The sequence below is a fragment of the Mesitornis unicolor genome, unplaced genomic scaffold (assembly GCF_000695765.1).
Source record: "Mesitornis unicolor isolate BGI_N332 unplaced genomic scaffold, ASM69576v1 scaffold12243, whole genome shotgun sequence".
NCBI lineage: Eukaryota > Metazoa > Chordata > Aves > Mesitornithiformes > Mesitornithidae > Mesitornis > Mesitornis unicolor.
In genome coordinates, this window is record NW_010174206.1 from 70,109 (window position 1) to 93,469 (window position 23,361).

Sequence of the window (23,361 nt, forward strand, 5' to 3'; positions counted from 1 at the left end):
ATCATTTTGGGAACCCTCACATAATGATTTTCCAGTGACTCATAAACACATCCAGCCTTGTCAGTGAAGAGTAAAATGCATTAACAGCAAAGGGAGATTTGTGGTACAGAGCACAGTTCCTTGTAATTGCAATACTTACAATGTCAAATATCAACAAGCAAGCAATAGAAATTATATTAACTTTCAAACTTGTAGCCTGATCTTACAAACACTCAAGCACACTCCCAAGTATCTGGAAGACTGATCCCTAAGGCATGAGACACAAGGCCAGTTAATTCTTAAAATTAGGGAAAAAGGGCAATTAAGCATCCAGTTACCATTTTAAATTTTGGAAAGGCTTGCTTTAAAGTCTTAAAACTGCAAAAGCAAAGCACGTGAGTAACAGCCTCCACTGCACAAAGAGGGAATATGTTTAATAAGCCTGCTGGACTTGTATGTAGCCACCCATTGCAGAATTCTGCTTTCACATTTTATGTGTGTAGCCTAACCCCAGTAAAGCCTGTAACATTACACAGGTATAAAATAAAATAGTCTTTGGTGCTGATTTTTCTAAGAAGTATTCCCACTCTTATTTTCCTCAGATGAGCCTGATGTGCAAATACCATATCTGTAATAACAGAAAGAGAGGCTTCAGTGTGCCAGTGATCTTACCTCATACTCAAAGTCCTCTGCTCTATCTGCATCAGCAGGCAGGCTGGAAAGATACTCATTACCTTCATAAAATTCATGCTCCACCGGGTGAAGAGAATGGCAGCTATGTGGAACAAAGCAGTACAACAACAGTAGATGAGACAATAGGTTTTTTTAATTAAAAAGTGATACAATAACCCCATTTCTCTGCAGTTTTCTCATCTCTGGTATGCTACTCTGAATGGCCTGACAGCCTGAAAGGAACAGTGCCAAGAAGTAGCAAGGGCTGTTTTCTTTTCAAAAGCTCATATACTGTCTGAGTTCATTTTGTTGGCTTCATCTTTTGTCAGATTCACACAGGGTGATATCTTAAAAGGGTCTGTTTTGGGTCAAACTACTTAATTGTAACAATTTGGGTTTCCTTATGCTCATAAATGGACCCAACTCCAGATTCACATGCTGCGTCATGGCCAGGGGCAACTCACTAATAATCTGGTTATAAAATCTTGAAAGTCCACAATTTACAACCAACGTCAGGCTCAAAAACTGTTCAAAAACTTGCATAAAACAACTTGCACTATCCTTTTCTGTTAAAAAGATAAGAGGGTGGAGAAGTGCATTTGAGTAACTGCACACTTAAAAATGACAGTAAACTGCACTGTTAAATGGGCTTGAAGCCCAAAGTGCAAGGTCTTTACAATGTGTGCTTAGGTACAGCCTTAGACCCAGGGCTGGATCCGAACCACGCAGCACCCAGGGTGGATCTATTTTAGCAGAGATGGAAAACTTTTCCCCATTCTGAGGGTATCAATCACAGTAGGACACAGTTTAGGAATATCCAGTAACAACTAAAAAATATACACATATCATGTTCCTAGCTGTGCATCAGTAAGTGGTAGGCTCAATTCAGCATTTGGCTGACAAGTTCTCTCTGAGGCAATCATTTACCCATCTTACAGAGAACTTCTAAAAAAGAAACTACATCAAAGTCAAAAGTGATATGTTCTCTATTAGCATCCATTCTGCATCCAGAGATATATGGCATGCCAGGAAGTCAGTGGGAAAGCTCTAGGGTTATCATAGTTTTGCTGACTACAGACAGAGGGCAAGGGTCAACCACTAGATGATGTTACTCATGAAGTGGAGGCCAAAGAGGAAGAAGCTCACACGCTATTTCTGTACAAGCATCACTTGCTGATGTATGCATTCAATTCCGTTTCAAAGAATTCAACTGAGGGATAACATAATTCATATAATTTGCCATATGACAGGTGAAATTGTACATTCAATCTCTATATCTTTTGAATTGTTTTGCTTTTGAAAAGAGGATGTTTAAATGAAATAACTGGTTTCCTTCATTTTTTGGTAAAAAATTTGAAAGAACAGAAAGCAACAAGACAGCTTTCTGGGTTTGAAGAAGCCTTTTTAGTATTTTGGAACACAGAAGTGTTTTTCTTCTCAACTAGGGCTTAGCTTTGGATGAACATGAACATGAGCACAAAGTAAACATGGCCAAGATTCCCTCCCTCCCTCATAATTCATGAGCAGAGTTTAGGAAAACCAGCACTGAAACCTGAATGGGACATTTGTAGCTTATTTTAAGTTTTCCTGAGACTTTTTCAAGAGATGGCTACAAGCCTATGACTGCAATGCCTCAATCCGACAGGAAAACAGCAGAAGATAAGCCATACCTGTCTGAAAGTAGGAAAGGGCAGATATCAGGAACTGGTGGTGTGGAAGGCCTCAGTTTGGCCAGAGCCATAATGTGCTCAAAAGTGATGTCAGTCTGAGTGCAGGCATCCACAAGCCGGACATCCTGAGAGCTACCATGAGCTTTGCTAATCGGGGCTCGTCGTAAAACCTGAACTACAATTGGCTCCTTAGCATTGCGAAAAGCTTCCACTGCCTCTTCATGAGTGGCCTTGGAGAGGTCCTTTCCGTTGACCTAGAGAAAAACAGAAAATATACCAAAGATAACTCACTTATTTGTGAATTACATCAAGCTATGTGCTGACATTGACCGGACCTTATTTGGCATCTGTGCAAGAGGGAAGACAAGGCTAGGAGGGGAAATAAATTCTTTTATCTTTGCTAGAAATTAGAAATGGTTTGACCTCTTCCATAGCTGTCCCTGAACATGGCAGAGAAACTAGAGCATTTAAAAAGGACATTTAAAATTATTTCTTTCATGCTATTTTATTCACTTTATAAAACACAAACAAAAGGGAAGGGTGTCTTTAATTTTCAATTTCAGCATTTTCCATGGCACTCAATCATTTGACAGAATTCCTGGCACAGCACTGCTATTAATGCAGATGTCAATAAACATGTCTCTGATGTCTAAAAAGAAACAAGGCCAATTTTCAGTGTTTTGTCACTTATCTGCTATGGCCATTATACAGTCGTTAAGACCAAAGATAGGAAAATTTGACTAACACAGTCAGCTGCTGCTCTTTTAAGGAAAGAGAAATCTAAATCAAACAAACTGAAGAAATAATTTGCTACAAACAGAAGAATAATAAACCAGAAAAAATTATGCTCCACGTGCGGCATAACTAAAAGACTATGACAAGGTTTTTCTCTGCTACAGGCAAAGCAGAAAATTCCCTCAAGTCTAGGTCAGGGTTTCTGGTAGTAAAAAAGGTAGCTGCAAGGCTGGGTGATGCTAAATTCGTATGAACTCAGGTGTTCAGGGCAAACTTGCCGAGTATCAGCCCACTACAAAATGTGAGGACTAATTTTTTAATGGCAGTCAGTAGTTAAGCCTTTGGACATGCAATATCCTTACACAATAAATATCACCCTGCTGCTTCCAGAGCAATGGGGCTGCTATTGACTGCTGCACAGGACCGAAATGTTGTGAGCTACTGTGGAGATGAGATGATCCTGTGCTGGGGTAGAAAGGCAGGGTTTTCTAGTAAAAAATGTGAATATCTAAAGGTACCAAAGCCTGATTAAAATCTATATCCCTGGTAAATCTCTACATTGGCAGGAAATCAGGACTCTACTGCAAGTTCATGCCCAAACTGCCTTTGTTCTACAGACAGTGAAGTTGTAAAACTTCTGCTTAATGAACTAAATCTAAACCTTTTCCAGAAATGGGACAGACCTCATAACTGGCCTTTCCTCAATGCCTGTAAATACTGGCTTGCTCTGCCACATCACCCTTTCATTCAATAAATTATTGGGACTTCCTTGTTAAAACAGGAAAAACACGCAGACAAGAACAATGCCAGCAAACTCAAAAAGAGCCTTTCAGCAGCCTTCAGCAACATTTTTAAGCCTGCCAGGAGAAGCATTTGCAATTAAAAATGTCATATTTGAAGCATGACGTGTAGCCATAGTCCTGCCTATTCATGTGGAAGCTTATGATACAGTTGACCCTTAATTACATGTATATATCAACGCAATACATTTCCGGAGTGCATGCTTGAGTATAAGGTCAGCTTTCCTCTGATACACCTTCCAAAGAAGCAGGACTTTTTTGGTCATGTTACTCAAGAAGATATGTAAAATAACCACAATGTAGTGTAGCCACCAATGTAAAGGTGAATCGATCTTTCTAACTAGACCTGATGCTCTATGTGGTGATGAAAGCTCTGGAAATTACCTGAAAGGCTCAAAGCTCCCTGTGATGAATGCCTAGGATCTCCAGAAGTGCCATACCCCTGTAGCCTAGACTGTGAACAAGTAATATGAACAGCAGCTAGCTCAGTCACTGAAGTTTAGTGCATATGTACAGTTTCTCTGGTGACTGAAGCAAAAAATGTACGGTTCTATGTTAAGATTTTATCATTTAAATTTTCATCCATCAAGTTATAACCTTGGGCTTCAATGGAAAAATATCAGTGGTATAGAAAATGAAGAGACAGAACAGTTGAAGAACAAATTATAAGAAAATAAAATAAATTTCCCCAAGGAGCAAGCTTCTGCAAACCCTTTCTAATAGCGCAAGTTACATTGCCAGGGTGTTCAGACTCAGCCCTGTCTGATAGAGGCAATTAGAGATAAAGCTTCAAGTCGGGGTCTTCCAGTCACTCTTCGGTTCCAGTCTCTGCTTCATTCTTGCTTCTAACTCAGATTGTATCAAGGACACAATTTTCCACAGTTTCTGCTGGTTTTGTCACATGTGCATCCTATAGACCCTCTGAATAACTCTCATTCCTAAGGCCTAGGAACAGAAAAATTACTTTCCTGCCTCCCCAAACCCTTTTAATGCTTTTAATAATGATACGGTGTTTCTCCTAAAAGCAAATGCTTCGGAATAAATACCACACAGAACTGTGTCATATTTTTTCCCCTATTCAAGTATAAAACACACAATCCTTCTGTATCCCAGCTGAACTGCATTGTTTCTGGCACAAGTTGACCATTTAATCACAGATCCACATCAGCAAAGCAAAAAGATATTTGGATGGCACACAAAATATATTATTAGTTTGAGGCCTTTTCACGTATTTTTTTTGGTGGGTTTTTTTTGTTGTTTGTTTGTTTGTTTTAAACCAGAAGCTCTGTTTATTCACATCAGTCAGTACTTATCACTTATTCTGAGGAAACAGACATAAAGTCACAACAATGCCATTTACATGCAAATTTTATTTCCAGAGAATAATAGTATTTTAAAATCACATGAGTGTGAAAATCTCAAAAGATACACATTTTCATTTATCCTGGGAACCTACGGCTGACCTCTATTTTCATTTAAATGCCTATTTAATTTAAAGACTTTAAAACCATGCCATCCTTTATGTTGTTTTCTTCTGAAATACAAGCACTTCAAACACCCAATACTTGTTTAAATTGTCACTTGAAGTTCATCAACACACTTTGTCTATCTGCATAAAGGTAATTTAATTTATGAATGCCATCTTTCTCAGAAGAAATCTATAGCTGCATTACTCTATGCAGGCAGCTGTCCTGCCCACTTGGGGCTAGGAGGAAAGAATTGATTTTAAAACCTAAAGCCAGTACTACAGATGGGGTTGGAAGCTCTTTTCATGTAGCTTCTCTAAGGGTTTTCTGCCTCCTGCATTATCCCCCAACTTAACACTCATATATAGTTACCCTGGGAGCTGTAGACAGCTGAGCACTTATTTACAACAAGCCACTTACAGGTTCTTAGTGGATGATTAAATAAATTCCTTGCCTCAGAAAGGTTACTTTCAGTGGAATCCAGGGTACTATTTTAAGCGGATCGAGAAATCAGTCACTTTTAACAGTCAACACAAAGAGATGGGAATACATTTGTTGTAGCAGATGGGCTAATTAATCCACAGGCAAGTTGTGAATGTTAAGTAAAGAATATATCTTTTTTCATGTAAACCATCCTCCTGCCCTGTTTGATTAAGTTTCTGTTTAATGGACAGTCTCTCCCCACTTTTGGACACACTGCAAATTCTGGGCCACTTGTCAAAACCTTCCTCAGAGCAACTGGTGGCCACTGCCTGGATCCTGGCCATCCCCTTTGGACTCTCGTGCTCTAAATCCAGCCACATGTAAAACTTCATCAGCATCAGAAAATAAATAAGCAATAAATAAGCAAACAGGCTTTGTCTTTCATGCAAAAACCAACTAACACAGGCCAACTGCCACTTCTAATGCCAGCACCACTGTACATACGCTTATTCCCACTCACAGAGAGGTGGACAGCAGAGAAGGATGGACGGACAGGACTAAATAACAAAACAGTGACTATAAAAATTGTAGGCAAATGGTTGTTAGGTTATTCTCATGCTTTGAGTTCTGAAAAAAAAAAAAGAAGAAGAAGAAGAAAAAATCAGACCTTCAATGCAGATCTCTTCCAGAATTTAAGTGCCTGTGACTGAGAAATGAAATAGTCTTGTCTTCCAAAACGTTCCTGCTCTTGACAAATTTATTTTAACACTGGCCAGGATTTTTTAATCAAGAGGATCAGAAATGTTGATAAGTTTCCTGTAGTCTTTACTTCCTGCATATTAAGAGAAAAAGGAAAAAGGGAAAAAGACAAAAAGGGAAAAAAAGGAAAAAAATACATGTAGCCATGGGAATGCCACCATCACAAAAGGTGTCACATTAGCAGCTCACGAGATAACTTTGTATCCTCAGCAAATATCCAGCATAAGCAAGTTGAAATTTAAGATCAGCTCTGCTGAGGTAAAATCCTTGGAGACCCTCCATTTAATCAGTAAGGGCAAAGGGAGGAATAACCGGAGCGCTCTGCAGAGCAGAGACATCCAGACATAAGGGCTTCCCAGCAAAGTGACAGAGATGCTGTCTGACGTGAAAATGGAGTTCACACAAGGCTCACTGTCCTAGGAGATTTCAACACCCATGCAGAAGATGCCTCTGACCTGACAGGTGCTAAATCTGCTCTCATCACTGCAGTCTCTTCACCTCCAATCCCTTGCCCTGAATACATCCAGGCTACCACACCCTGGGTGCATCCTTGGATGGAAACTGGCACAAGGGATTGAGCACTGTCCCTTAGTTTGACCAGTCCTTCTTTAGGACAGGAATTTGAGCCCTAACTACCAGCCAGAGGAAAAGAACAAAAGCATACCACCTTCCTCCCAGACTTACAGCTTTCGGCACATACAGCCTCTGGAAAACTTCCACCACTGAGGGCCACCAACTGTGAGGCAGGACAGGGGAGCACACGACACGTGAGCTACCAGTGACATGCATCCTGGAGAGGACACAGCAGTTCTTCTGCTAACGCAAATGCGATAGCTCATCTACAGAAAGGGCATTCGACACGCTGATCTTCAGGTTACAGTTCAGTACTGAGCTGCATTTCTGAGCAAGTTAAACTGAAAGGCAGAAAATTCAGCCATTACCTAATACCACTATCTTGGTCAGAGTTCAGGCAAGTTCAGTAAAGAGACAACTTTTATTATGCTAGTTAATGACATTTTCTCTTTCTCAGCCAGATGAGTTAAGCAATGCTTGCTCCCATTTGATCCTTTGTTGCCCTGACCGCCAAATCTTGTCATTCCTAAATGCTACACAAGCAGTTGACCATGCAGGTTCCGGCTGCTTTCCTCAGGCTGAACCACAGGCTTGTAATGAGAATTACATCTCCATTACCTGTAGAGCTGAGGCTTGTCCTGTTTGATAGGACAGTATCAAGCATCAGTTTGCACAGTAACTTCTGTGCATCTTCCTATGCGTAACCAGCATCGCTGCCATTTCCCAGTTTTTAGCAGAAATCTACTGTGGCTGAAAAGCCTATGGCTAAGCCTTAACTTAAGCAAGACAAAATAAATGCTACAAAAAGTGGGAAAACATAGAAATATAACTATTTCTGTTCTGTAAAGCTTCTTTCCAGAGGAAGACAACCCAGTGACTTCCCAGCAATTTTATCTAAACAGAAGGCGTCAGAAAAAAAAAGGCACACTCCTCTCAATTGACCTCAAGACGATGTTTTGTTTTATCAGAATTGTCCACGACAATCAGTGCATCTGTGGGCAGGTCTGACAGCTGAAGCTCTTCTCTATGATCATGTCACAACCCCAAAAGAACCCAGTGAAGAGCTGGACACTGTCTGGAAGTATTGTCTAACAAGCTATCCTGGGGAATTCAAAATATTTGTAAACTGGATTGGAAAAAGTGCCCCAGGTAGATGTACAATGAATGGAGAAATAGTTCTCATCACAACAGCAAATGAGTGAGCAAGGTAAACTAATACAGAAGTGCCTCTGCAACTTTGGTTCTCCAACAAATACAAACTCTAGTTTAGTATTTTTCTCCATGATGTTGCCTTCTCTACCCAGACATCTCTAAAACAAATCCACTACACCCACAACTTTGAGTGTAGAATCATGCTCCATGTTTTGAAAGAAAAGGTAAGTCCATTGTAAGCAAAGAATCCAGTTCTGGATGCCCCGTCCCTGGAAATGTTCAAGGCCAGGTTGGATGGGGCTTCAAGGAGCCTGGTCTAGTGTGAGGTGTCCCTGCACATGGCAGGGGGTTGGACTGGATGATCTTTAACGTCTCTTCCAACCCAAACCATTTTATGATTGTAAGACATCACTGAAGATCCCCCCTTCCACCTTTAGGAGGAGATTTGGGTTTTAAATCCCAAATGTATTGACCACCTAATTGTATTTAAGGTACTGAGTACAGGAAAAGGATGGTATTCTAGATGGACGCGTATAGCCTGCTGCCAGCTGGCTGGGTTAGGCACAACCATCATTCACCACAAATGCCTTTGAGCATTTCAATCTCCTCTGACAGTGGGAGAAGTCCACCCTGGGAGACACCTGACATTTCCATGCCTAAAGTCTCTTTGTGGATCTGTGCCTTCATCTTGGGACTTATTTCAGAAAAACACTCGGATGCTACAGTTCATACCTCCAGGATAACTATGCCTGCTTCAACAAATTTAAAAGCACTACTGAGTTAGTGGTTTTAATCTGTGGCCAAAATGTGACCTGAATTCCCGCACTTTATAACATGTGACTTGGCAGTCTGAGTAACTGGAGAATACCCCCTTCACCTCCTTACTGTGTGTTAGAGCAATGCACATCTCACAAAGATCCTGTCAAGTCCTTAATTGCTGATGTTCAACAACACCAGAACAGCTTAGAAAGCTCAGCTCAGAAAGCACAGTAACAGTTCAGAAAGGGTTCACTCGAGTTTTGAAAGAGAGAATGTACTATTATCTGCAATGCTCTTGGTTTGTAAAGTAAATGAAAACACCAAATTAAATTTAAGAATCACCACACTGGTTTCATAGTGAGCTGCCCAGAGACAAGTGCAGGTAGACATGCATTTGTAAGTGGGTGTTATTCTCCTTTTCTGACTCCATCAATCTGCCCAGCAGATCTGTTACTAGTTGCTATGGCCATCTTTCTTGCATCCTCTTTCAGCTGGTATTCCCAGTTTTGTTCTTCTCTCTCTTGCTTTGCTACCTCCACTCTCTCTCCTCTCTCTTAGGTTCTGGGCTCTTCCCACTCTGCCTCTTTCTTCCAGTGTAGACCCTTCTTTGCTCCCTGGGACTCTTCTTTCTCTTGTGCCTGATGATCGCAGCACTCTTCATCCTTACTTTTCTGAACCCTTCTCCACAAAGCCCTCCCACCACCCTCTCACTGAACCTGTCCCCTTCCCGCGGGGTGGTGACAGCACTTGTCACCCTCTCATGGTGACAGCTGGACAGTCTGAACGCTCGTGAGCTCTGCCTTCACCAGCACCTCCTGGTACAAGCACAAATGCTCAGCTAACCCAGATGGTGGTGTAACAAGGCAGGAGCATATTTACTATGTAAATAGCTTTTAATATTGACAAACAGTTTTTTCTGATGATATTAGGATTCTGCCTGAGGGCAATAAAGACTGAACTAGCTGTGGCATGCATAAAATATGTCAAGTTACGTCTTGATAGAGTTAGATCACCATTTATTGCATTAATCATTGCAAACTTTTTCTATTTTTGGATAGGACATAATATACCATATACAGCAACCCTTTGATGGTAGAGAAAAATACAATCAAAGGCCAGTGTGTGTGCTCAGAACAAATCATTTTTATCTCTAAGCCTCTGCACTGAATGCTGTATTCTCCCATGAACTTCATGGTGTCTCTGCTCTACCACTAGCTGACTCTCCAATTTCTTTTCCAGGTTATGTATTTTTCTCAGGGAAGAGGCACTTCAGAAGGTAGTTGCCATTAACGTTTTAGGAGACCAAATTAGCAGCAGTCTTTAATCATTTGCAATTCCTGAAGAATAATAGAAGAGGCTGAATGGCAGATTTCAGGACTCTGTATATAACATGTAGTTGCTTTTCTCCTTTTCAAGGAATCATATTCTACCTTTCACTAACTAAAAAAATCTCTCTTTCACCTCTAAAAAAACCTCCAACCTTCCATGAACTCAGCCACGGCTGGCATCGCCACATGAATGTTACACTTGTCACTGTCATAACAATTCATCCACGTATAGACACCTGAAACTCCTGGTCTCCTCTGAACTGAGTAGTTTAAAAAGATAGATGGCTGCCTTCTGGCTAATTGTGGGAGTTCTTTCATTACTATAAAAAGACTTTTTATATCTCAAGTGACTTTATAAGCAGTGAATAATGAGACTTAAAGTCTTCAGAAAAGAGTCCACTGATCAAATGCTAGGATAACTTATGGGTACAGTGACCTTTTCCGCAGTAAGATACTCCAAACTGCTGCTGTTGGCACGTTATTAAAATTCCCCATTTAAGGCATGCAGTTCAGCACAAGGCAGACTTTATTTTTTATTTTTTATTTTAAAATTCAACTTAAGGTAGCACAGCAAGAGCTAGAGCTCTCCCAGAGCTGAGGACTCACTCCCGTCCGCTCCAGCTGTGCAGCAGCTGGACAGATGGCAGTGGCTATTCAGGCAGCTGCCCGGGGTACACTGTCCTGCTTCCGACTGCATTGCCAGTACTGGAAGCCTGCTTCCTCTGTGTACAGCAATCCTCACCCCAGCAAGAGAGCACGTCTCTGCCAGCACGTCCACCAGCAAGCACCAGTGCATGGGGATGGTGCATGTTGCCTCCAGGCTTTCCAGTAAGTAGAGTTTTGCCTCAGCCAAGAGGGTGCTCCATGTGCCAGTGTTTCACGCAGCAAAACAGCACCGATGTTAAACCCAATGTCAAAGCACTGAGCCTGGACCTATCCCTGAGTGAAACCACGGCCAGCCCCAGGTGCTGCCATACATCTAACTCAACCCAGTGTCCTGCTAGGGTACTGATGACATGACGTGTTACGGTTACAGTGCTCCCTAAATGCATTTACACTTGCTTTTCTGTAATGAATATACAACAGACTTGCTCTATTTAACATGTGTTTCTCACTATCTGTTTTAATAGTCACCTTGAAGGAGTAGAAAAGCCTCCTCCTCTCTTGAAATAAAGCTGGGAGGGTCCCTTCCATTATTTTTCCATTCTTCTTTCAGGCTGCCTCAACACTAATTTGACACTGTTGTTCTCCACTGATTTCCATGGCTTTACTCCAGAAGAAGCGTATTGGCATTATTTTGGATGCATAATAGTACTTCAGCTTTTTTAAGGACTAAACATTTTAAAAATACTTTTCAGGAGCTCACACGTATTTAGAGTGTCTCAGCCATGGGGGCTGACACAGTGATACATTACAATGAAGCTTAACTTAATCCTGCCTCTGGAACATGGCACATGGCAACTTCCTTAATCTCTTTTTCAAAGAAGAAGAAAATATGAATTGATAAAACATGATAAAACGAAGTAAGTGATGGGGCCTCACCTGCCATTCAAAAGTTCATCAGATGCTTTCATACCAGAAAGTTCCCAAAAGCTCTTAGGAAAGCTCAAATTTTTATTTGAACATCAAGACAGCAGGTAATAATAACATCCATGAGAGCAGGCAATATTAATGACAATATGCTTGTACACAGTTACGCAGAAGAAACATTTAAAAACCTACATATACATGCATACATAGAGAGATATCTTATAAAATGTATGTGTGTGTTTCTTCCCTTTTGCTTTTCTCTTTCCTGATTTGATACTCCTTTAAAGACTATTTAGTCATGTAGGATTACTTTCCTACTGAGTGATGGCTCACTGCACTGTCACAAAAATGTTTTAAGTAAGTTGTTAGTTTCTGAAGTTTAATTTCCACATTCCTTCTTGGCAGGAAAAACAATAAGGGATGTGAGTATTAGGACCAGCCTAATACTACCTTATTTATATAGCAGCACGGCTGTGTACACATCTTCAGTAGTAAGAGACGCAGCTCCTTTCTGGATGAAAATCAATTACAGCTGCTATTTCTGTCCCTGTGTTTCCATGTCTGTTCTTCCTTCTGGAGTGTCTCTCTCCTTCCTCTCTCCATATCTCTGCCTTCCCTCACCACTTCCTTCCTCTGTTTTACCCCATTTGCCTCTTTGGCTTCCCTCCCTTATTTTTCTCTTGCTCCTCTGACTTCCTTTATCATTTCGAGTTTGGTCCCTGCAGTGACAGCAAGAGCAGTCACTCCTGCACAGCTTTAGTGCTTAACGCCTGCAAAAGGAACCTTTGCACGAACCCCTGCATGGAGTCCACTCCTGAAGCCTCTCCATACCGGATTCAGGAGAGAATGAAGGAGTTGGTTTGTTTCTGCAACAAGCTCTCCAAACATCAGCAAAGGACAATGACTGAGGAAGTTAACACAACACATAATTTTCTTTTTTCTGGGCAGTTCTGGGTGTATGGCAAGACTGTATCAGAGCTGCTGTACCAGCACTCCAAGGCACAGCGAGGCTGTTAAGGACCAAATGGCTGAAAAATATGGCAGGGAGCTTACATGTGGCTTGCAGCCAAGGCTGTGCGGCCAACTGGCCACTGAACATGCTGCATGAAGCAGATTTATACCATTGCCTAGAAATACTACAAATATCACTGAAATCCAGGAAGATTTTGCAGAATCTCCGTGTTAACTCTTCAGAGAAAAATCTGGCCTTTGGATACATGTGGGTAGTTCTTGTTGCTTTCAGTCACCATGCACAGACGGTGCAGTAGAGACCTTTTAATATCAGGAACAGAGTAATTATTTCTGTTTGGAGCAACAGAGTTATCCTTTAATATGTAATGAGATTATTTGACAGTCTTTTGATTATATTATGTAAAAACAGCATGAACAACTTAATTAAAACACTGAAAAAAACTGCATTCCACACTTTACACCTCCTATACTTACCTATTTTGAAAAAAATGCCTAGGCACGAGGACTGTGTCTTTTTGGTTATACAGTATCAAGCATCACAATGCCCCAAGGTTTTTTTTGCTGCAGTAAAAATAATGATTATACATCTATGCTGAGAATTTAGACAACGAATTATAAGGGAACATGAATTAAAATAGACAAGCTTGAAAATAAAGTTTATGGTCTAGACAATGAAAATACTTTAACCACAGTCCACTGTGGGATATCAAGACAAGGGCAATGTCATCTCTGTTTTGTCTCAGGAATAAAGTCCTTTTGCAAAAATTGTTTTTTTTAAATTTATATGACATTTCATTTAGAAAAAGATACCAGTGAAAGAAAAATATAAGGCACTCCATTTTTTACATTATATATTTCAAAAAAAGTGTTAGGTGCACATAAATTCTTGCTGGCAATATACAAGCTATATACACAGCATTGTTTTATAAAGGGAGATGTAAGTTTTCTATGTGCTCATAAAAGAATAATTGAGTAACACCTGACTATCTAGACATGCTTTTAAAAGCTTTAATAGCAGTGTTTGTAAAAACAAAGTTCTTGAACCAATAAAGTCATTTCACCAAAATCGACAACACTGAAGGGTAATACTTCTCAACTGAACTTCTTAATTTAGGCTCACAGCCAGATTTTAAGATGTTGTATGTGCCATCTAACCATGACTTCTGCCTTGTAGTGTTTATTTACACTAAATTTTGCAGCCTTCTTCAGCTGCTGACAAGAAACTGTGGTAAAACATAAAATTTCTGCTTACAGAAACCAAAATACGATGTTGCAATGTCACACCTTGTAGAATCTTTATTTGTACTTTATAAAATAATACCTGGTCAGGGAGGAGAAGCTGGATGGATACAATGTAGCCATTAGCAAATTTCAACCAAGTCCTAATTTTAGTGGCTCTTACAGCTCAGATGTACATGGATTTAAGGGTTTCTTCTCAGCTTACGTGTTGAAAAGGTTACATTTTAGAAAGGCTCAATTGGACAAAAGAATATTTTTCCTCTCAAATTTAAATCACATAGGCTCCTGTTTCAGTATCCACATCATGTAGGACTTGAGAGTAGCTTTTATGTTACTGCTGATAGATGTATTCTTTAAGAAAGCCAGGTTCCTTTAAACTTTCATGGTAAGCTGGCTTTACAAGCTAGCAAAATACAATGTCATAGCATAAAGTTATTGGTGAGAAGAAATGCAGCTGAAAAGCAGAGACTTCCAATAAATTGAGAAATGTCTGAAGCCAGTTCAAAATGGCAGGGAAAAATTTAAACAAACCTTCCCCACCCGAGGAGAGGCAGACAGGCATAAATCATTCCCAGCAATCAATTCTGCTATTTCAATTCGTCCTGACACTTGTTGGGCTCGATCGCTGACATGGAACCGTGGCAGAAAGGCCAGGCCACCAGGGAAATTTGGCCAGCTTCCACATCTGAGAGTGAACCACCCGACCGCAGGTCTCCAACCCTCATAGCGCCATTCTTTGTTCCTAGCATAAAACATTTTGTCCTCTGTGTTTCAGGTTTGCCTTCAAAATCTCATGATAAAGAAAATTCTTTCATTACTTACTAATCAAGCAAGAGATGGGAAATATTGGGCAAGGCTCCAGCAGGCAAGAGCAGCTTTTGGGGCAAACAATTTAAAAATAAACCTGCCAAGTTAATATTCATAGTATTGTTTCTCACAGTGACTACTTTTCAGTTAATTATTGATATTCTGTTAGACAACAAGCAAAACGCCTGAGAAAAGGGACTGCAGGTTTTGCATTCTGTGAAAATTCAATATTTACATACATAGGAGACAAATCTGCTCTTGATGGAGATTCTCAGAGAAGATTTTTGTGGGAAAGAATTTGCATACTGGCCTCAAGTGTTTTTATTAATACCAAGTGGAAATACCATCACACTCAGTTTTCAGTGCAGAAGTCTCACTGAAACACAGTTATGGTAGCCAGTGCTATCTTACACACATCCAGAACATGCATTTTTTTTCCCCACCTCACCCTCCAAAACTTAGCCTTAGGAAGACCCAGAAACAGCGAGGTCAGGTACCCAGCCATGCAATCTTAACCTACAGCTTCCCTCTGATGCCTGCTGCGGCCAGGGGGAGCGAGCTGCAAGCCAGCCATCACATCCAGTACGTCACACAGCTTCATCGAGCGAGAGAGGGATTACTTGGAGCAGCTTGTGACACTGTGATCGCAGAGAGAGCAATGCTGTCCCATCTGACATCCTCAAGTGTGAGATAAGGTGCATGAGTACCAAAAGGGATGCAGTATCCTCATTTCACCCTCTGCTGTTTGGGTCAGAGGAGGCACAGAGCCTCTCAGGAGCTGTCAGGCAGAAGATGCATGTGTTCTACAGGGAAGTGAAGAGGCATCATGCACAGCAGGCTGAAAGCCAACTCAAAAGGCACTCCTAGAGCTGCCATTGAAGCCTGGCAGTTAAGCAGTCATTTCTCCCCACCAGGTCTTCCCTATTACTCCAGTCAGCTAGACTTTTTTAAAAGTAAGGAAATCAATGGAACACAAGACTTTCCCTTAAAAAATAATGACAGCAGGGATTTGGGGCAGTAGCAGCTCCATATTGACAGAGTAGCCTAATGAATAAATAGTTTTCTGAGAAATTGGGAAAGCTGAACTCAGCATAAGTGAGTGTGAAATCATGTCTTTCACTCTGCAAGGGAATCTTTCCATCAGGTTATTGGACATTTTGGAATGCAAGAAATTATACACTACTTTCTGAAGCTATAATCTGAAGTCATTAAATATAATCTAACCAGCTATTAAGTAGGGTTGAAGTTAAGGAGCTAGTGTTGGTGGATGAAGGCTGCTCTTCTGAAATGCTTTCTCCATCCTAGTCAAATGGGCAAAACAGTGGTATTTGGAAATCTCCCATCAGTTGAGCAAATGAGAGAAATGAGAGGTCTAGTCTCAATCTTTGGCTCTCTTCTCCTTATTATATTCTGATTACTGTACTTTCCTAAACCACGGCTCACTACAGCATTTCTCTTTTCTTCCTCCACCTTCTTCCCATAATATTTAGTCTTCTCCCTCCTGCCCTCCTCCTTTCCCCCGCCACAGGGTTCTCAGTTAAATCTCTCAGTCCTGCTATCTCTCAGTCCGGCTGAAGCCACTGGTATTTTAGAAGACATTAGACATGTCATTAGGAATTGGCAGGTGAAATTTGCTGATATTTCTGCAAAGGTCACTAATAAAAGTATTAAACAAGATCACTGCAAAGACAAACACGTCTGGAACTCCAGCAGTAACCTTTCTCCAGCCTTTCACTTTCCTTTTTAACACCACATATAGATATTTTTCCAGAGTCAACTCTATATCCTCCTTATGACTGCTTATCTAACCATTTCTGCTCCACTTTAGCTAGTATTTTCCCTTATAATACCACATCACATATTTTTGTTTATCTGAAGTCCAGATAAAGAGGACCTACCACATACTCTTCATCAAGATAAGGCAGTTGCTAATCAAAATGTCTAACAGGTTAGCCTGGCTTTGTAACCACCTACCCCTGCTTAATCTGTGATTCATTATATCCCGCATACCCTTTGCCTTCCCTATGTGTGATCATCCTTTTCTTCAAATTGTACTTTAACGCTTTCCACACTGTGTACGCTGAATTTAAGGCTAGCAAATCCCACAATGATCCTAAGCATAGGTACACTGCTTAATTTTATTCTGCCTTTATTCTTAAGGGAGTGGAGCATCTCCCTTATGAGGAGCGGCTGAGGGAGCTGGGTCTCTTTAGTTTGCAGAAGAGGAGACTGAGGGGAGACCTCATTCATGTTTATAAATATTTAAAGGGTGAGTGTCACGAGGATGGAGCCAGGCTCTTCTCGGTGACAAACAATGATAGGACAAGGGGTAATGGGCACAAGGTGGAACACAGGAGGTTCCACTTAAGTTTGAGAAGAAACTTCTTCTCAGTGAGGGTGACAGAGCACTGGAACAGGCTGCCCAGAGAGGTTGTGGAGTCTCCTTCTCTGGAGACATTCAAAACCCGCCTGGACGCCTTCCTGTGTAACCTCATCTAGGTGTTCCTGCTCCGGCAGGGGGATTGGACTAGATGATCTTTTGAGGTCCCTTCCAATCCCTAACGTTCTGTGATTCTGTGATTCTGTGATTCTCCTGCATGCTAAACTAGTTTAAAAAATCTCCCTATTAATCCTGGCTACTACTTCTCTCAGCCCTTGCCTTACAGTTATGTCAGTATAACTACTTCTGGGGGGCTGTGCTAAAAAGTGGATCACTGGAAAAATCTGCTTCAGAAATAATCTTCATTAAAATGTTGAGTTATTTACCCTACAGGCAATCGCCTTCTCCCTCCATGTTGTCCGTGTTCCACTCAAATCCCCTCTCCTACCCCTTCACTCTTCAAGTGCTTTCTCCCCTTACTCAAAACACATACCTGTGCAAGTCCCTCCTAACACAATCAAAACTGAGCTCTGATTCCTGAACACACAAAAAAATGTAATGTGACTTCTTAGTTTTAAGAAAATTTACCTTTCTGGAAGCCTCAAATGTAGGATACTAAGCCTCAAATGATCTTTTATGAAGCACACTAACTATCAGGAAAATACAAACTGAACTTCAGTGTTCTTAAGAGTTTCCTATGTAACTGTGCTCAACATTAAAAAAAGACAGACTTGTGCTTCACCATAATAAAATCAACAAGGAATACACTTTGGACACTCTTTGGTATCACAAAGCACTGGCAGCATGAGAGTAAGAAGCAAGTTTCCAGCATTCACTTCCATCTCAGTTTCATCTATAATACTGCTAGTAAAAGGCTTCAGCAGCTCACCGGATTCTACAAACAACTCTGACACAAGCTGAAGAAATATCTGTATTCCCCTTATATCATCCAACTTTCACACAAAACCCATGGCTGCCTATTCTGACCATTAATGTTCTGCACATCTGTCTGAAGATATGGACCAGCTGCTGCTCAATGGGTGAAAGCTACCAGTTTCACAAACCTAACAACAGTTTTTGTGAGCTTTAGGGAAGGTCATCCTTCAGGTAACTAGGTGTTATCACCTAGACCAAATTACAGAGTCACCAGACAAATTGCTTGCCCAGCCAACTGCTGACTGTTGACTTTCCATCTGGGACACCAATCTCATTCACTCACACTTAAATCCAAAACAGGTGTCTAGGAGAAAAGGGAAGTGGTGGCATATCTGTGTCTTTGCAAATGCTGGAAGGCATATAAACTGGAGAGATACGGGGGAAAAAAAACCAGAGAGATATAGAAATAAGGATTTTCCACACACAGGGGGTAGGTAAGGTTATCTAGTGTGTAGCTGCAAATGCTTATCCGAGCCAAAATATACTTGAGCTACTGCACAAGTACAATTACTCACATAATTTATGCAGGAAAAGAGCTGTTAGTTTTAATTTGAAATATACAGCATAGGAGAAGATAGACCACCTAATTTAATTTATTGTAGACATCTAATTTAACAGACTATTCTCCTGTAGTTAAAGACAATAGATGGGAGGAGAGGGTGAGTCAGAGATGTAAACGGGCCGCAAGCTGAATCACCCTCTCGAAATGGCCATCCCTCTCCAATGACAACAGGGAGTGCAGAGAAATGATCTGGTTATAAACTTCAGCACCTTGGATGATGTGTGAATATCCTTTTAATTTACCAAATGGCATGACCTCAATTATGGAGAATTTGGAGAAAAAGAAATCAGACTTTAAAATAAAATGAGTGAGGACAGGAAGAGAACAGATTTTTTTTAAACGCTGAAAAATTATAAATATATTTTATCATGGCTCTTGGTTATCCAGGGAGAACATCTCTATTAATAGATAGCAATATTCAAGAGTGTTGTAAACATATTTCCCAGGATGAGGTGTGATTTATAGTCTTGGACAGAAATTATTCTTCCCATGTCTTATAAAAGCAGAAAAAGTGTTCGCTCAGCATGGTTTCAAGTTACACAAGTACAACACAGAATCACAGAATCGCTCGGTTGGAAAAGACCTCTGAGATCATCATGTCCAACCGTTCCTGTCTACCCACTAAACCATATCCTTAAGTACCTCATCTACCCGCTTTTTAAGTACACCCAGGGATGGTGACTCCACCACCTCCCTGGGCAGCCTGTTCCAGCTTCTGACGACCCTCTCAGTAGAGACTCCACTGCTTCTTGATGCCTTCTGTGTTGCCATAAGTTAGCTCAAAGATGGTTTTTTTTTTTTTAGAGTAATATTTTACAGGCTGTTAATCCAGAAAGTGGATTTTTGCCTTTGAGTATTTTGTGATAAAATAAAATAGAAAACAACTGAGGTGTTTCCTTCAGTGTAGCTGTTGTGATACTTGGGCTATCATTTACCTTTCTCCCATACTGCATTAGGCTTCTCAGCACTCAGACTTTTAGTAAGCAGCTTCACCAACATAGTTGGCTGCAAGCCCCTCAGAGCCCACCTTGTCAATTATCTGTGAATTTAGAAGGATTTACACAAAAGATAATGAGCTGGGTTTGAAAGAGGCTGTAAAGGTGTGAGGTATTTTTCCTGAAGCCTGGAACATCTATGATGGAGATACATATTGTGCCAGCTCCTGTACTGAGACAATTAGTGTTTATTCGTTTAAAAGTTATGTAACAAAAAATGGCAGCAGAGCTGTGAACTGGACAGTTGCAGGATTGAGAATGTCCCAGGTCTGCCTTTATCAATGGCTTGGTCCCGTCATCTTTGCACAGTCACTTCATTTGACTTTTTCCCTGCCTGTTGTTACACTGAAGGTAAAACAGTAGAGTTCTACTCAGACTTGAATAATAAACTATTGATTTTTTTTTTTCTATAGGACCTAAGTTTTGGTTCGGGGTGTTTTTTGTTGTTTGTGGAGCTTTTTGTTGTTGGTTTTGGTTTGGGGTTTTTTGCCATATATGCAGAGCACCATTTCTAAGTGTGATGCACGCTTGTTGCACTACACCTCAGAAACACTGTGCAGCTGAGTTCATGTTTGCAAAGTACTTCTCAACCTCAAAAAAAGAGCACACTTGCAAAGCAAATTGTAATAAGGACAGATATTGAAGTTTGATAAAAGCTGCAGCAACAGCACAAAGCAGTAAAAGACAAAAGTGATGACTGACATTTGATTCTCATTCACATATCTCCAAATGTCCGATATTTAGGACTGGTATTGGATGCATTACCAAGAGGAGAATCACAGAACAGTGCTAGAAGTAGCACAACAGTTCTTATGCCAGAGTACCTGCATTTCTAATCTATCTGCCACCTGAAGAGCTCCATTTAAGATCTGGACACCAGTTGGCAGACACAGAGGTAAATGGCTTGCAGGTACAGCTCCTGGAAAATACGATGGCTCCCAGCTGGGAGCGCTTCGCCACAGCTCCCCTCAGCCCTGCGGCCAGCAGTCTCCCTCTGCAGCCAGCTGGCACACGCCTGGCACCAGAAACAGCTCTGCCCTCCGGTTTCTGACTCTTGGCTTCAGTAACGCAGCAGACATAAACAGAGTTAACCACAAAATGGGGGTCTCTGTGTACTTACTTAGCTTGCACGCTGTAGCACATGGATTCAGCTGGGTCAGGACACTGCTATGTTGATTTGCTTTTAACTTGTGACAGGTAGCATATGTCTGTTTGTGCCGAGGATCTGTTCTTTGTCACCCGGCATGAGAAAGACTTCTAAACCACCATTCACAGGACATTTGACACAGTAAGAAATTCCCTTCTGTGTCAAAAGAATGGGCTGGAGAATTCCTTAGAATAAAGAGGAAAAGCTAGAGTATATGTTGTATACAATAATGAACCCCCTGGAATGCACATGTAAAACAAGGCTTGTGACATGTAATATTAATCTTAATTAAAAAAAAAAAAAAGAAAGCTTTGTGAAAAAAGTTAGAGGCATATTTGATGGGAGGCCCGAAGTAGAAAGATATTTATAGACCAAGATATGCAAAAGTGGAACACTGCTTTTTCTAAGTACAAATTAAGTTAATGTACCATTAGAAGCTGGCAGCTTATATACATTAAAATCATGAGACTAGGACACAGGCTGTGCTATGACGAACTATCTGTGCAGGGACATAGTAGGGATGATCCAGCATCCAGCTAGGAATCTGAATATCAATTTGCTGCTTCTCCTGTGGCATATTTAGGATAAGCTTTCTGAAAACTAACATTACTCAAAAAAAAAGCGTGCTTTGTTTTTGGCAAAAGGAATAACCAATGGGTAAAAAAGAGCAAAAAGTGTGAAGCCTAATGAGAGGTACTTTTGGAGGCAGTATACATCATTCTGTTATGATGCATAGCCCTTCCTTACATTGGATTTATATTCCTCACCCCGCACAAACTTCATCAAAGCTGTCCAGAGGAAATTTGTTGCCTTCAGGAGGAGAAAGAAAAAGAGAAAGTAAGATAGAAGAGCACCTTATATTCCAGAATAATCCAGAAAGGTTCACTGAAGGCCACTGGAGATTATCTTTATACTGCTTGTCTCCACCTTCAGCTACAAAATCAAATATCCACCCCTACCTCCCTTCCCTGTAGTCTCTCTCTGACCTTTTTGTTAATAAACATTTTTACCATTAAAAAAATCATTTGCAACTTTGCTCCCTCTTGTTCATTGGGAAACCACCGAGAAAACAAAGGCATAAGACAACATATGCGAATTAAACAAACAAACAAACAAACCAAACAAAAACAGAGCAACAGAATGGTATTGTGTGATCACGCACCTCGTGGCAAGTGACCAAACCACTTGAGGCTCACTGGCCTGATAAAATGATAGTGTCCTAGTGTCCTCCAGGAAAAAGGTGATCTGGCCAAGGCTCTTTCAGTATCTATGAGCTAATTTCTCAGAGATCTCCACTTAAAATAGTTCAGCAGTAATGCAAAAGAGACATTTCAAGAGTACTGATGGCATGCAGAAAAACAAAACCTGTGGATTTCTGTAGGAGTTCTTTGATTTCTTGGTCCCATTGGAAAACTCAACCCTAACTTTATTCATAAATCATGAAGGAAAACATAGCTCTAAGCCACCTCCTAGCCATGCAACAGTCAGTTCATCAAAACAGGAGCAGGATGCAAAACGCCAGACAGTACAGAGGAATTTAGGCGAGACTCCCAAACTTTGAGGACAGCCAACAAGGAGCCCACGCCTCCAGAAACAAAGAGAAGCTGCACACTGAAAAGCAAACACCTCCATCTCTGTACATAAGTCTCTGATGCTGCTTTTTTCACTGTGTCTGGTTGGTATATTTTCCACATTTGCTTCATCAAAACAATTATCATCTGTGGCCTTTCAAAATTATTTTCCAAAGGTAAAACAATCATGCCAAGGACTAGTAAAAGCTCTCCACTGTTCCATATCTGCACAAATTACCTTGTATTTCAGATGATTTTATGTACATTTAATCACTAAAGATTAATTAGATGGCATACAGAAACCAGCAAGAGAACTGAAGAGCTAACTTCAGTTTAAGTGCATATGCAGCTAACTTGTGGCATTTTAGAACAAGTTTAATTAGAAGTACTAGAAAAACCATCCAGCTGAAAATATTGGGAGCTTTGGGATGGGGTTATCATAGCTAATTAATTGTATATTTAATCAAAGCCGCCTTTGGCTGTAATTAATAATCTATTTTCCTCTGGTAATAAATACAGTAATTCTGTGAAACAGAATATGTAATTTGCAGAATGCCATACATACAGAAGATCCATGCTGAAAAGAGATCACTGCAATCCCAACCTTCAGAGAGCAGGTTGTCTTCCATTTAAATACGTTAAGTCTATTTTGAAATTAACTTTAAGTATCATGTTATAACAACAATTTCTGAAAAAGATGCCTCCAAAGTGCCTTGGATTCTTCCAAAAGAGGAAAAATAACCTAAAGCAACAGTAGGTTTGGATGAGCCTGACTCTTCCAGCGAACCATAGAGAGAATGCAAGATATGTCCCACTGACTCACACCAACCACCCCCACCTAGGTTGCCTGCTTCCAGCAATGGCAATGGGAAATACTGTTAGGGGCAGACACGTGAAGTCAGCTAC

The 23,361-nt window shown here is 40.7% G+C and overlaps 1 protein-coding gene across 1 annotated transcript in view; it reads right to left on the bottom strand.

Annotated features, from left to right (window-relative positions):
• PDZRN4 (PDZ domain containing ring finger 4) overlaps positions 1–23,361 on the bottom strand; it is a 103,827-nt gene that overhangs the window by 42,241 nt on the left and 38,225 nt on the right. The window contains exons 2-3 of the mRNA XM_010180979.1: positions 2,322–2,575; positions 652–754 (exon numbers count right to left, since the gene is read on the bottom strand). Coding sequence (XP_010179281.1) covers positions 652–754; positions 2,322–2,575 — 357 coding nt within the window. The remainder of the gene's footprint in view (positions 1–651; positions 755–2,321; positions 2,576–23,361) is intronic.